Source organism: Hippocampus zosterae, chromosome 7 (genome assembly GCF_025434085.1).
Source record: "Hippocampus zosterae strain Florida chromosome 7, ASM2543408v3, whole genome shotgun sequence".
Lineage (NCBI taxonomy): Eukaryota > Metazoa > Chordata > Actinopteri > Syngnathiformes > Syngnathidae > Hippocampus > Hippocampus zosterae.
This window is the reverse complement of record NC_067457.1, coordinates 6,095,330-6,110,454: the sequence shown is the minus strand read 5'-3', so window position 1 is coordinate 6,110,454 and position 15,125 is coordinate 6,095,330. Positions and strand designations below refer to the sequence as shown.

The 15,125-nt window shown below is 44.3% G+C and overlaps 1 protein-coding gene across 1 annotated transcript; it reads right to left on the bottom strand.

The window, feature by feature from the left end:
• Window positions 1-416: 416 nt before the first annotated feature.
• hs3st3b1b (heparan sulfate (glucosamine) 3-O-sulfotransferase 3B1b) lies at window positions 417-12,815 on the bottom strand. Its single transcript, XM_052070748.1, has 2 exons — window positions 12,039-12,815; window positions 417-2,693 (listed from the first exon to the last, which is right to left on the bottom strand). Exons 1-2 carry the CDS (start codon window positions 12,536-12,538, stop codon window positions 2,075-2,077), a joined length of 1,119 nt encoding a protein of 372 aa, XP_051926708.1. The 5' UTR covers window positions 12,539-12,815; the 3' UTR covers window positions 417-2,074.
• Between the last annotated feature and the right edge of the window lie 2,310 nt (window positions 12,816-15,125).

Here is a 15,125-nt window from a genome sequence, read left to right as displayed (position 1 = left end):
GCCGTCCCCGATTGACGAGACGTCAAAACAAACAAAACGTCGTCGACGGTGGTATTATTGCACGTTTCCCTCCAAGAGACCGCCCTGCATTTCTCCTTATCGACCTGCCTCCTCGGCGCGCATTAACGTTCATTTTTCAAAACAAAATAAACGAATAAACTCGTCCAAATTGCAGCGTTTGCAGTTAGTGTTTCCACTGTCACCGGGGTTTGTCCTAAGCCCCGCCCACATTTGATTGCAACGACACCTGTGGCGCTGGGGCTGAGGCTCCAGCACCCCCCACCCCCCACACGAAGATAAAGCGAATCAGAAGATGGATGGTATACTGTATCGTTCTATATCTGTGTATGCAGCAGTACGCAGAAGAAAATGGTATCCTCAATTTATGGATGCAGGTCAGAGACACAGTACAACAGTTTGGTAAAATATATACTTATTTATTTCTTCATACAAAGAAATATTATGAATGTTTAGTATTTAATTGTCTCGAAACAGCCGTTGCATTTTGCTCTTTGCATGGCGTGTCAAATTCACATACACACACCAAAGAAAATTGTCTTTCGAGCCTCCGTGTCACACGTGTTGTAAGACAAACAAGTCAGGTTGAATAAAACTCAACCACATAAAAACAATGCAGCTGCTGGGTCACTTTTTAATCTCGTTTCGCACGATTGCGGCGGTCCCGTTTCGACCCTCTCCCTAAAAAAAAAAAAAAAAAAAAGCATCGGTCTTTCCACGCAGAACATGGCAGTTGTAAATGCTTCTTCAAACATTGCACCTTGGACACAAGATGTGAACACACGAGTTTGAATCCAGCAAAAAAAAGAGCAACTAAAAGGACAACAAGCAGCTGACAGGAGTGGAATTGTATAAATTTAAGAGGCACAACATCAGAGCGTTTTTTTTTTTTTTTTGCTACATTCAGGCCTCACGTTTTGTTACGCAACGTCTGTTCATGTACAGTCAGACAAAAAGCGCAACGACAACGGTGCGCAATCTCCCTCCTTGCATATCAACGATTCAAGTAGAAAACAAACAAGAAAAAGCAAAAAAGAAAAAATAATAAGGTGGTGGGATATGTGTAAATGTAATTTGATTTGGGGCAAATGTTGAGTAGAGATCATGAGATGCATGAAGGGTTTTTTAATAAGGCATAGAACATGACAGCTGGATGCTAAAATAATGGGGGTGGGGGGCACATGTGATTCTGTGCTGGTTGAGTCGAAGCATTTGTGGCTAAAGCCAAACAATGGCAGGGTTTTTATTTGATTTCTGGACCTGAATTTGCCACCTCCGATCGACAGTCGCGGTCCTATCAACAATAGCGGCAGCTATAGTACTAGCAATAGGAACAAAAGTTGCAGTCCTAATAATAGTCTGAAAACTAGCCGTCAGAATAATAGTAGCGGTACTATTGTTAGTAGCTTTACAAGTGACACTAGTAAAGTAGTATCATGCTAGCGATTTTAACGATAAAAGTGATACTATCGATAGTAGCAAAACTAGCATCACCAATGGAAGTTGCATCTTTGATCGTGTTTCTCGTGACGGTATCGCTCGTCACATTATTAGCAATTGTCACAAGATCAGTACGAGCGTTAGTTGGGATAGTCGCGATTCCAATGATAGTCAGGAAACCTCTCTGAGCACTTTGTACTTGTAGTTTGGTGCTTTTTGATTGAGCTCTGTTGCCAATGCATCGATGATTCTGGTTTTATCAACGGAAAACCGGCGCAGGACCGTGCGGGACGGAATCGCTTGCCAAACGGACATGAGGAATGTTCATTGCCAAACTAAAGCAAAACAGGAAATGTATGAGCCGGATATTATGAAGAAATGTGGTTAGGCAGCTTAGTGAATTAATTCCTTAAAAATAAAAATAAATTATTATAAAATAGATTTCTGTACATTTTACATATATATATATATATACTGTATAGCAATATCTCCACATTTTGCCATTCAATTACCAGGGATCTGACAATAATAATAATGATAATAGTCATAATATTAATAATAATAATAAAAAAAATAATACAGATGAAGTCTCCAACCCCCCACCCCCCGACCCACATCAATCCCAGCCAAAGTTGTGCGCAGTCATCTGGTAGAACTTCATGTTGAAGGGCCGGTAGAAGTCTCTGAGGCGGCGCACCACCTCTGGGCGGATGTCTGGGTGGGTGCGCCCTTTGGTTTTGCCCAGGCAGTGGGGCTTGCTGCTGCCCTCCGCCTTCTTTAGGCACGGGAACCCCTTGGTCTGGTTGAAGTAGAAATGTTTGTCAGTGATGATGCGCTTGAGGCCCAGGAAGTCCTGAACGCGTCCCAGCTCGCCGGCCGGGTCGCTGATGAGCCGCTCGCCGCTCACAAACAGGATCTGCTCCATGGGGAAGTACTGCAGCCAGTTGTCCAGGTGCTTGGCGTAGATGCCGATCTGGATGGCGCTCCATGACGTGTCGATGAGGCCCGTAGTCCTGTTCTTGAAGGTGAGGCTCTCGAAGGACGGAATGTCGGGCTTCTTGGACAGCGTCTGAGTGTAGTCCGAGATGGCCCGGGTGACCGGATCCCGCACCACCACGATCAGCTTGGTATCCCGCGACATGGCCGAGATCCGGGCGGGCGCTTCTTTGGTCACGAAATAGCTGGGGGTCTTCTCCATGGTGATCTGGCCTTCCAGGGTCTTGGGCATCAGATCCCTGCCGGGACGAGAGACGAGAGTTTAGCTATGTTGTGGCATGTAATCAGGTAGATGGAGTCGGTTTGTGATCAATGACTCACAGAGCCCCACTTAGTCTCATTGGAGAAGCCAAGAAGCAATTAGTTGTTACGTTAAACCGATTAGCTCGCTGCATTAGCATGATCACTCACTCTGTGTCAAGATTGACCACGGAATTTATGCCCGCAAACACAAAGAAATTCTGTTAACCGTGAAGGGTGGGAGGCTTCTACCGCTAACCTCTACCTGACATTATTGTTTGGCCTTGGCGGGGGTGGGGGGGGTGCTTGAAGGTGAGTGACCTCAATAGAAAGGTTTGACAACAGGAAAGAAAACAATGGTGGGCAGAGATAACCAAGTACCTCGGGCGGAACCCTCGGAGATAAAAGTCCAGTAAGGCTCATCACATTGCCTCCATTGGGACAAAGAGAAAGTCCGATATTTCATCATTATTAAAAGTTTGAAGGAAATTCAAATCAAAGCATTCCTGTCCCAGACGAGCTCCATATTTTGTTCTCTGAAGCCGTTGAGCGAAGACCGTACTCTTCAGTGTAATAAACGACGCAGAAGCCATAAAAAGTCATTCTTCGTCGAGACTGGAGACATGATCATATTTCAGAAATGATGAGGAGCCATTAAAGCGACAGCACAATTGTCTCGGAGTAGCTCCATATTTCGTCTCGTGATTGGGTCTGAGACCGCTATTAGGTGCGATAAAACCAACAGAAACCAAAATAACTCTCTCACTCAAAACGACTGAATTTTTAAATATTTCAGAATGGATCTAGATGAAAGTATGATAAAAAAATGACATGAAAACTATGAGAAAAAAATAGTTCATGGATTTTTTGTGTGAATAAATTAGCTTTTTTTATGAAAAAAAGCTTATGTTGTATTTTCAGGAAAAAAATACATAGAAAAAGCCAATTTAACCCTACTCGATGGCGCAGACATTTGGATTCGCGACTACGCGGATCCGAGCGGCACGAATCCCTCAAAGCCTTTGCGATCAAAGGAACGCCAAAGAACAGGACGCTTGGATGGCGAAACGGTAAGGAAAAAAAAAAGCGCCAAATTCCTCAAGAAGAGGCCCCTTGCTTTAAAAAAAATCTTCACCTCTGACTTTACTGTGTTGCCAGAAAAGTGGAAAAAGAGAGCGGGTGGAGTTTGGCTCTTGAGGAAAACAATGCCCATTCTCCTCCCTTGTGATTTATGAGCTGATGCTCTTAAAAGATGCTGTCAGCAAGCTCTTGTGTTCCTCGACCGCCTTTTCAAAGCGGGCCCATTGTGCATTTGCGCCCCCCCCCCCCCCCCAAAAAAAAAGGTCCGAGGCACGCACAAGAGGCGCTTATCGAGGGCCCCGGAGAAACTTTTCAAGGGGTGCGCTTCAAGTGGAACATGCGAAAACATCCCGTGGCCAAAAAAAATCTCTGCTGATGAGAAACCAAAAGACCCCCCCGCCCCCCACATCACCACCACCACCACCTCCACCCATAAAGAGACAAAAAGTCAAAAGCAGCGATAAGACACAAAGCAGAGGCTGTTGTCACATGACGCCATCAAACGGAGGTTGGCCGCCCACCACCCTGCAGCCCCCCCCACCCTCCCGCTACCACCCACCAGTTCCCAGCGGAGATAAACACAGAGGAAGTGGGTTATTTCTGTCTGATGTGTCCCGTCTTCCTCCTGTCGCGTTTGATTGGACGATAATGTCCCACCGCAGGCCCGGTTTCTGTTTTGATACAATAGGTTGTCGCTTGGGTTGGAGATGCTGAATGCATTTGAATGTCAAATCGTGGCGGGTTTGTCGGATTTGAATGCAAGCAAAGCAAGCAGGCGGGTTTGTGTAGCCTCCAAAAAAAAAAAAAAAAGGCAGGGAGGAGGATACTTTGTCTTGTTTTCCTTTTTTTCTGCCCTTTTATTTTTTTCCAGACCACACTTGAATTCAAATTAAAACCAAGACCATTCGCGCCATCGACTGAGCAACTCACGATACATTGCCACGTATCTGACCTTGCGGAAAAAGAGAGGTCCACTTTTTAACAACTGATAAAAAGTGTTCAAATTAAACGATAGATAGCATACGAGCTACAAACTGCATTTTGTCCTCGATTACAAATCCGTCGAGTGAGGGCTGTCAGGAGTGCACCTGAATTCACCCAATTATAAAAAGGATGACCGCTCAGGGGGTGGGGCGTGGGGGGGGCGAACAACCTCGCCGCCCCACAAGCACCATCAACACTTGAGTGGGATCCAAAAGCCACTCGAGCGCCACTTTACATTCATCCACCACCTCCATTGATCCCCGAGATTTTCCCGACAGGCTCCGTAGGTCCGACGGCAAAGTGACATCTCTCAAGAGGGGGGGGGGGGGGGGGGGGGGAAGGAGGAAACAAGCACTGAAAGGCTCCCTTTCTTCTCCAGAGAGCCTCTCGTCCTTATCCAGATCCTTCACATGAGCATCAAGTGGGAGACACAAAGATTTTTTTTTGGTTCCTTTAAAGGATCCAATAAGTATCTTTAACGCCACTTGATTGTTCACATCAAACATCCCCGCGCATGAGCTAATGTTTGAAACGGCCCCGCTCGCCGCGCTTCGAGTCTCCGGCGTTCGTATGAGGAAGCTTTACGGTTCGCATTTCGTCATCGGAACGCTGCCGCTGAGGGTTTTCTGCTGTATATTTTATAAAGTGGCACTTAAGCACAAACAGAAGCCAGACGTCGTGAAATAAAAGTCTGCGGCGACGCGGGGTTTAACCGCGGAGTGCGGCGTCGCTCGTAAATCCAAAGCGTAGGGAGACCGACGAGCTTTTGGAGTTGCGCCCGATGCATAGCTACAAATGTCAATTCCCTCATAAATTGCATTCAAATCAAAATGACAAAGGAGGAGGATGTGTAAGGCGACCCCTTGATATCATCCGGGGCTAACTTAAAGCTCAAACTTTGAGGCCCTGCCATGACATCTTTGCTGTCTCACTGTTTTTCTAGCTCAATCGAAAAAAAATTAAAAAATTGCAAAGTATAAAAGCTGAGGGTGAGTGATGTAAAATGACACTTCCAAGGCCAGCTGCGTATATTGTCCTTTGACCGAGTTGGAATCCGTCGGGCTCTACCATTAAATGTGATCACCAACAGGAAGCATCGATACTCTCCAAAACAATATTTCAGAATTAATAAACGTTATTTGGGAAGAGCGTGATAGCGCACATCGTGTATCAGCTGCTCACTCATTGTGTCCTTTGACCGCATCGGAGGCCATCGGGGGAGGGGCTCAGCTATTGCGTGAGCCAACTCAACGGCTTTATCGCAAAGTACGTCGGCAAAAAAGCAAGATTTCCCCCTTCACGCCGTCTCCGACGATCCGCTTGATAAACGCAGCTTCGAAAACGGTGCCACGGTGTCACAGCAGCCTGGGAACGCGCTGACCCTCCAACTCCAAGCCGAACCCGAGTCGACCCTGACCGCTGCAACCCGTCCCCATCCATCATCAGGCTGCTGAACGAGAGGGGAAAAAAAAAAAACGAGAGAAAGAAAAAGGCGCTTCGAGTCCACACGCCGTGTCTTGGAGGCAACATCAGAAAGTAGTGAAGCCATAAATAAAGAGCAGAGATGATTGTGGTTGCTGTTGCGGTCCATTTGTGACAAGCTCAAATGATTCAATTCCATAAGTAGCCATCATGCGTCCTGCTTAAAGCAGAAAGCAGGAGCGCCTGGAGCTTGTAACCGCGGCGGCCCACAATTACGCAGCACTAACGAGACCGCGGCCAAGCTAGCCGGCGCGTGCGACGCATGAACCCGGGGAGCGGTCGCTCGCTAGCTTTTTGGAGGATTTCTTTTTTTTAAATCTTTGAAAAGATAAAAGACTTTCGAGATCCTACCAGAGGCTTATTAAGGCTGTGACATTAATATGAAAAAAAGCGAAGCACTGCGAATTCTTTCCTGATGCGCTACATCAAAGCCATGAGATAGGCGGGACAGCGGCTCTGTGCTATGCCTATGACATGGAGCAAAGCCAACCAGGCTCCACATTCAAAAGGTAGTATCAGAAGCATGCAGGATAGATAAGTAACTTCATTATATAACACGCAAGATACAATGAGGGTGACTAAGTAAAGCCGGCAATTTTCTGCCCTCGGTCAACTTATCAGTCAACTTAGTGCTCGACGGCGTCAGTGGAGTCATTGAAGCATTTTGACTGCGGGATGTGCTGTCGCTGTGAAAATTTCACAGGGTCTCTGCGTGAAAGTGGCAACTGACTATCAGCTTGGGTTTTTGGTTTTAGCAGGCTGTTAGCTCTCAGCGGATGCGACAAAATCAGCGAGCTGTGCAAAGGAGCTGCAGGTGAAGAGTCAGCGTGTGTGTGTGTGTGCGTGTGTGTGTGTGTGTGTGCGTGCACGCGTGTCTGTGAGCGTTTCCTGACAGCTGACATGCACCATGAGACACGTGGAGCCTTGATCTCGCTGCAGCAAAGATGAATAAAAGATGAAAAAGCACATGCCACCTCAATACCCCCTCCCCACACGTACACTCACGGAAACAGACACAGGAAGTGTGTGTAGGGGTAGACGCTGGGGGCGGGGGCTGTTTTGTTTTGCATCACCCACAACTGGCGGTGAAAACCCGGTGAGAGGTTTTCCCACAGATGTCTATTACCGAATATCCTTTTAACTGCGCTAATTAAGCTAGCGGCAGTCACAACAAGCAAGCATACATTAAAACTGCTTTTTAAAAGCTCAAAGGTCCAGTCAGTACACCTGATGATGATGCATCTCGGCAAATTTTCAAAAGAAGAAAAAAACAAAACATAATGTAAGAGTTGCATAGTACTAATTAATATAGTATTTCTTCTGCCATGGTCAACTGGGAAATGTCGGTTGCTTTGCTCATCCATCCCCGCTTTTTTTGAGTCCTTGTCTCACATTTTGATTGGCTTTTTTAGAATCCCTGCTGGACATCAGGTTCTTCTCAAATATCTGTTTGGGTGTGGAAAACACATAAGACTATTTTTGACTCACTTAAAAAAAAAACTACAGTGGCCATGAATGGTCAAAAAAGGCAAAAACGTGCAATCAAATGTTTGGATTTGTGGTGTGACCCGCTCAGGAAGTCAGCGTCTCTTCAGTGAATGCTAGCTAGCTAGCATTTGACTAAATGTCATTTTTAGACATGGTCAACAGTTGGTTCAAAAACAGGCAAGTTGCTGCTGTTGGCGTGAACCCAGTTGTCTCAGCATATAGGGAAGAGCACATATTTGAGGGAGTCCATGCGGTCATTGACGAGCAACTCGGGGGGGCTTCTAATGAGCTCTGCGCTTCTCCTGACAGGCTAATGGAAACCTCAGGAGACCCGAGCCATGTGTCTCCCGGAGGCGCTCGCACTTCTCCCGCAGTCTAATGGCCACCTCTGGGACTTCATACCTGGGACAAGAAGTGCGGCTTTACAGGTTGACTGTCATCGCTTTCAACCCCCCTTATTTTTTTGGAGAAGGGGACCAAAATGGTTGCCGCCGTCACACAGCAATAATAATTAACGTGCGTGTCATTAATATTAGCGAAGCCTCTGGGGGTGCGGGGGGATCAGCAATTTAATGTGTGTTTATGTAACGGAGGTGAATGAAACATTTACTTGTGGGTGGTGTGCACTGGCGTCTGAATTATCACCTCGTTAAAAATGAGACTAATTTGCAGGGGTGGGGGGGGGGGACACAAGGAGGGTTTGTGTTTCTATTGTGGATTGTGTTAATACATACATTAAGTGTGTGTGTGTACGCACGCAGTGGCCACATTGTTCCGATCGGTGTGGGCTCGGATGCTTGAAGGGGGGGGGTGGTCCCCCGTTTTTACAATTAACCACTTGTAATGGCAGTTTAGGCAGCAGGAGCAGGGGTGTGGGAGGCATATATGCTGACCAAAAGGGGGGTTTAGGGGGCACACTTGTGGTCAGCGAGGCCTGCAGGGAGCGTCGCCTCACATTGGACGGGTCAAGCGTGACACACACACACACTGGAGGACTGTGAATGAGTGTGTCCATACATTGAGGGGAAAGGTGTGTGTGTGTGTGTGTGTGTGTGTCAATTAGGGGGAGGGGACAACCTGTGGAACAATTCAACATAAAAGCCACTCATTTGGGGACTAAAGATGGACAGAGGCCCGTTCAGCCGAGTTGAGGATCTGCTGTTGGCGCCGACAGAGATTCTGGAATTAGGAAGGCCCTCATGAGACTTATCAAGTGGCTAAAACACTTCCAAACAGGGGAGGCCAATTACAGACGTGTGTGTGTGTGTGTGTGTGTGTGTGTGTGTGTAGGCAGTATGGTCCCAAAGACAACATGGCAATAGTAACATCCGCTACAGAAACAGAGTAACAGAGCAGTAAGACGATAAACGCTACGTAAAAAGTGTTGCTTATTGAGTGCAGTTGAAGGTTTTGGAGAGTGTGAATCGGGCTGTGACATGTTTTGGCGGCATGGTGGCACGACTGCAACTTCGCGATGCAAAGAGTACGAGAGTCCGTTTGGTGATTTGGAAAGATAAACGCAGATGCGTTTTGTCGATCGACACATTCCCGTTACATATGGTGGTCAGATGCGTGGCAGATTGCAGTGTGACCACCCCCCCCCCCCCCCCCCCGGCCCCGCACGCCCTCAAATCAGATCCGGCCAATCGATCGCCGCAAAGCTATTCCAACTAAGGTTCCGCACCAACGGCGATGTAAACCTCTGTGTTGGCCAAACGGCGCCACCGCGGTAGGAAGCGCGACGGTTTGATGCTTTTTGCGAGACAGTGCAAAAAAAAAAAAAGTTAACAAAAGAAGCAGGTGGCCTCTTTTTGGGGAGGGGACGTGAAAGGAAGGAAGGTCACGGGCGACGGTCATGGACGGGGGTCACCTGCCAGGAAACTTAAGCGCACCCCGCCGAGGACGAATAAAAGAGCGAGCAGCCATCCAGGACTGTCCCGGATGTGTCACGGAGGGACGGGAAAAGAGGAGCGGGGGAATTTGGGGACAAAAAAAAAAACTACCCACCAAGTCTGGAATCACAAGATCCTCCTCATCTTTGAAGCCAGCAGCGCTGAATAAGTACTTACAGGCATGTTGACGGGAGCGTGGGGGGGATGCTTATTTGCAAAAATTTACCTCTGAGCATATTGAATTGAATGCACACTGAAAGTATGCAAATTTGCCAACATCAGCTCCACACTGTACACACATGCCTGTTTAAAGTCATATCAATATGAAATATACTGATGTGTTATGACCCCGACTTTGTTGTCATTTATCCCAAGACTACTCGGGTTGCATTTGTGGAGTGAATCGGCTTTCGTGCAAGGTGGTCAGAAAATTAGGAACAGCTGCCAGGATTTGGTTACGCAACCGCAAAAAGTAACACACATTTATTTGTATTCACAAATGGACTTTTACAACGATGCAAAATTATTTTCAGTGTTTTTTTTTTCTTTCAACAAATGAAGATGATGGTTTCTTTATTTTTTTCATTTCTTATCTCAAGACTGGTCACGGCTATACATATTACTCGTCCAGAAATAAGCTTTCAAATGACTCCTTTGAGCTAACTACTTTTGCTTTATTGCTTATCATTTCGCTTGGCACTAACTTTGCTAGCTCTGCTAGCATGCTAATGATAACATACAGTGCTTAGCCAACAGGTGCAAAGACAAAATGGAAACGGAGAACAAATGCAGTCTGGTTCACTCGCAATATTAAGGTTTTGTTTTTTTGTTGTTTTTTTGAATATGCAAGGGCGTCTTTGCGCCTGAGCTCCCTGCCAGGAAGGAGGTGGGGGCAATGTGCTCCGGGAAAACACGTGAATATGCCTTTTTTGTGTGGACGAATAAAAGTGCAACAGAAAATGCTAGCGCCACCTATTGATGGCTATAAGGAGACAATTTAAATGACACCAATGATTGGATTTTTTTCCCTCTATTGTAAAAGATAATAAACCATCCATCCTTTTTCAAGACCGCTCATCTTAATTCGGGTCTTGTGTGAGGTGTAGCCTATCAAATCCATTTGGAGAATTCAATAAACCAAACATGCAGATTTTTTGTCATGCAATCTGCTTACTGGAGAACTACGGAAATCGATAAAAATGTCCATTCTGAGGATTTTTCGGCAACTTTAAATTGAACAAGAAATAACATTTTATTACGCTATACAGAAAAGCAAGAAAAAAGTTCTAAATAGGAAAGAAAAGAAAGATTTCTGACTTCAGTCAGTGTTTGTTCTAATTTCGGTGAAAATAAAAAGGAACACACACATAAAAGTTCAAAGGGAAAAAAATTAACCAATCCCCCTCATCATCCATTCACATTGACTGCTAATTCCAATCAATACAATCGATCTATGTATTTACTTGATATAAAATGTTTTTGAACCTTTGTCTTTTAAGCTCACAGAAAATAAATGATTGTCACCCCAAACAGATAAATAAGGAGACAAGACCTTTCAGATCGGTTCAGCACAATTGAGAAAAATGTTTTGGCATTAAATGGGCAGCGTTGTAAAACAAAATCAAACAACCAAAAAATACTTTTAAACAAAAATAGCAAATTTTTAAATTAGGATTCTCATCAAGGACTCTTGGCATTACCTTGCAGATGCACTTTTTCCTCCCTCAGCCAATTGAGATATTTCTGTCCTCAAACTAAAACATTTTTTGGTGTTACAAACATTTAAAGTGTCCATTTTTGCAGTATTTTGACATTTTTAAACAAAACGCACCAAACCGAGGCTATTCTTTTCATTCAAACCCAACTCACAGCACCAACCGCAAGTGTTTCAACGAAATAAGCCACAAGAGCTGCAGTGTTGCACCGCGTCCAATAGAGATCAGTGTACGCTGCACATTTAATGGGGTATGTGCAAAAAAAATGCATTTAAGTCGGTGCCACCGTGCTTCACTTGCATTAAAGACGCACTTAATTAATATTAAATATAGTAAAATACTTAAAGTACACCGACGCAAACATTTGCCAAAAAATATGCAAAAAAAACTGCAAAGGTGTCTTTCAATCGATGGCAAACTGCTTCTTTTTGCAATGAAGGGTCAAAGAAATCATGTTGAGCAGCAACAACAAAAAAGTAAGGAAAACATCACAGACATTAATGGTATAAACTGATGAAAAAAATCGGCGCAAAAGTATATTACAACCTGTGCCAAAGGGCTTCTTTTTGCAATTGTCATTAAATTTATTAAGTAGTAAAGTATGAAGGATTCCGCAATAGGGTGGCGATATATTATTTTTAAATCTATAATATGATGCAAAGATGCGTCAAATAGGAGTCATTTGCAGGGCGCGGGGTCTTACCTGTACCACTCCAGGCCATTGTCGTAGTTGCGGTCGAAAAAGTGCGGCTCTGCCCCAACAGCCCTGATGTCCGGGTGCACCCGCAGGAACTCGAGCAGCGCCCGGGTGCCTCCCTTCTTCACCCCGATGATGATTGCCTGCGGCAGCTTCTTACTCCCGGCGCCGTTGGAGAAGCTCGACATGGGGCTAGGCTCCGGGACCCGGGGTTCCGGCTCGTCGGTGAGCAGCAAGTCCCGGGATGCGGCTCCGCGGGCGGCCGCCGGCTCCTCGTAGTAGTCCACGTCCTCCCACCGGAGCCTGGAGAGCAGATCGGCACGCTCGGTCCTCTCGCCCGTCACCGGAGCCCCATCCCGGTCCCGGGGCGAGTCCAGCAGCACTCCCGTGGAGCAGGGACCCACGCAGGAGTAGAGCACGAAGATCCAGATGAAGAGCATGATGCTGAGGACGAGCGCCTTCTTCTTGCGGCAACGCGGGCTGGGACGCGGCGGGCTATATTCCATAAGCCTCCCCGGTCACAGGCACGTCCCAACGGGGCATGTCGCCTCCGTCACTCCGGTACTCTCCGTTGACAATTCGTGCTCATGGCTCACCTGGAAACGTATCAAACTTCTGCAACTTCAGTGTCGAACGAACGATTTACAAGAACAGATCCATCAGTGGAGGGTTATTAATCATCTTTGTAATATGGGGGAAATAAGTGGAAAAGTTGACGACCGGTGCAGTTTCTTGATGCCGACGGAGATTCACCTCACATCGGACTCAGCAGATACAGCGCGGAGCTTTATAAAGCAGCGGTGGAAATGATTGGCAGTTACGTAGCCCAATCACGGTGCTCGTTTAGAAAGACCACGGAGCCTTTTGTTGATAAAAACGACCCAATTAGGAGAGAGAAGGCGTGGCTGAAATCGTTGGCTCCCAAAGTATGGGCATAGAAGAGTTTTATAGTTCAAAAGGACTTTTTAAACTAATTTATTAAAAACTGTTCTTAAGAGCGCTCAGTAAAAATCTCATAAGGCATATACATGAAGGGTTAAAAAATGTTTAAAGACGTTATGTCACGTTTGTCACATTGAAATAATCTGTAAAAATGTCACCACTGTATTATTAACAACATGAAATACCGGCAACTGCAGCATTTAATGAACGAAGCGATTATTTATTATTATTATCATTTTTCCCCTCAATAAAATCGGAGCGCCACTTCTTGTTGGGTACATGGATAGATCCCCCCTCCCCCTTAAAACATTAAAAAAATGTAAATACGTTTTCAGAGTTATTCATATGGAACTTTTAAATCGTATTTACACCAACAACAGTTTATAGATGTAGTAATAAACATTTAAACCCTTTAATTTTTTAAAATTAACTACTGAAAAGATTTTCCCAATTTACTGGGTGGCTTATTTTAATTGTGTGGGAGTGCACAGAAAATGCATTAAACATTGAACAATATATTACTTTTATTGTATATTTTCAGTTCAGGAAAGTAATTTTTGAACTAAAATATTTATGGTGAAGTTAGAAATTGTTTGTTTTATAGTTATAAATTAATCAAATGTTTATAAAGTGCCACTAAATTAAACAAGCCCAATTTAAGCGATTGCATACTGTGTTCATAAAATAAAAAAATAAATAAATACAAATAAAAGTTGCCAAGGTAGACACAAAATCTACATCATGCATGTATTGTTAAAACATCAACCTACACATGGAAATAAATGACATGTAGAACTGGCATGAATGTTTTTACCCATGTAAAACCTGATCCTGGAAGATGAGAGGATTGAGAATGGGAATTATTTGAATATTATTGAAGTATTCTTGCAGCATAAATACATGCAATCATTGGACAAAAAAAGGACACACTTTTGCCACTTTTGGTATGTACTCACCAGGCAGGCTAGCTTTGGTCTAGTCATGAGTGTTTCTGTGGAACCGTCGTTGGCTTTCTCATCTAAGTGTTGCAGGTCAAAGGACACATACGCAATAGTGTAAATGTATGATTATATATATATATATATATATATATATATATATATATATATATATATATATATACAGTATTGCACCATTAAAAGCAACAAGCAGAGCTGCAACTCCTAAATCAACTTTCAACTAAAAAATAAGGTTCCACTCACGATACAATATGAAAATCAAATACTAGTGTTGAAACAAACAAGCTATCAAAAACATCAACATATTACCTTTCCATCTTGACATTTGAACTGTTTAAAAAATTTATTACTTGCTCATATCATTTTTTTTGTGTTGTCAAAAATAACATACCGGTACTTCTTTTCATCTCGAAAATAACAAGAAAAACGTATATGTTGATTGCTGAATTTAAATTTTTGTTCCGGTCATATAAAAACGACACCGAGTTGTTTTTGCAATTAATCTTCCACAATAACTGGAATATACAATTTAAGATACAAATATATACAGTATATATATATGTATGTACACACTATGAGCAGAAAGATTATAATCATACAAAACAAACATGTTTTCCGTTTGATATCTGTATTTCATTGTAATTTAGTTTGTCACGTGAAGGGAAAGTGTAATACTCTCACCGACAATGAAACAAAAAAAGAACGCTGATGAGAGATGAACAATTTACGAAAGAGGCAAACAGAGGTTTTTCCATCAAAATTATTACACGATTCCTGGTTTCTCCACAGGATGCCCGCATTCCCGTATTACTTACCTTCCAGTTAGCATGTGGCTAATAAAAGCCGAGTTATAATGTCGAGTTCCACATGGATGAAAAAGAAAAAAAAAATAAGGCAAATAAATGTTTAGGCCAAGTTGAGTGACATTGGATCCCTGAGCAGGTCGGGTGTTTTTCCGTCTTCTTGTTCTTCGGATGAAACAGCTGGCCCGCTCAATCCCCTTTCACCCTCTCGGATAAAACTCCAGATCCGCTTGGGCACTTTACGAGGACGCCACAGCTCCGGCGGCCTTGGACGAGGAAAAAAAATAAAAAATACTTGGACCACCCCCCACTTCCCTTAACCACGTCCCAACCTTTTATGGCGGCGGGATGGGCAACGATAGCGATGTAACCAAACACCAAAAACTTGG

Excerpts from the sequence above, each read along its gene's own strand:
- hs3st3b1b (XM_052070748.1), bottom strand. The coding sequence starts at position 12,538 with ATGGAATATAGCCCGCCGCGTCCCAGCCCGCGTTGCCGCAAGAAGAAG. Across the intron at positions 2,694-12,038 it reads AATGGCCTGGAGTGGTACAG|GGATCTGATGCCCAAGACCC; the intron begins GTAAGACCCCGC and ends TCGTCCCGGCAG.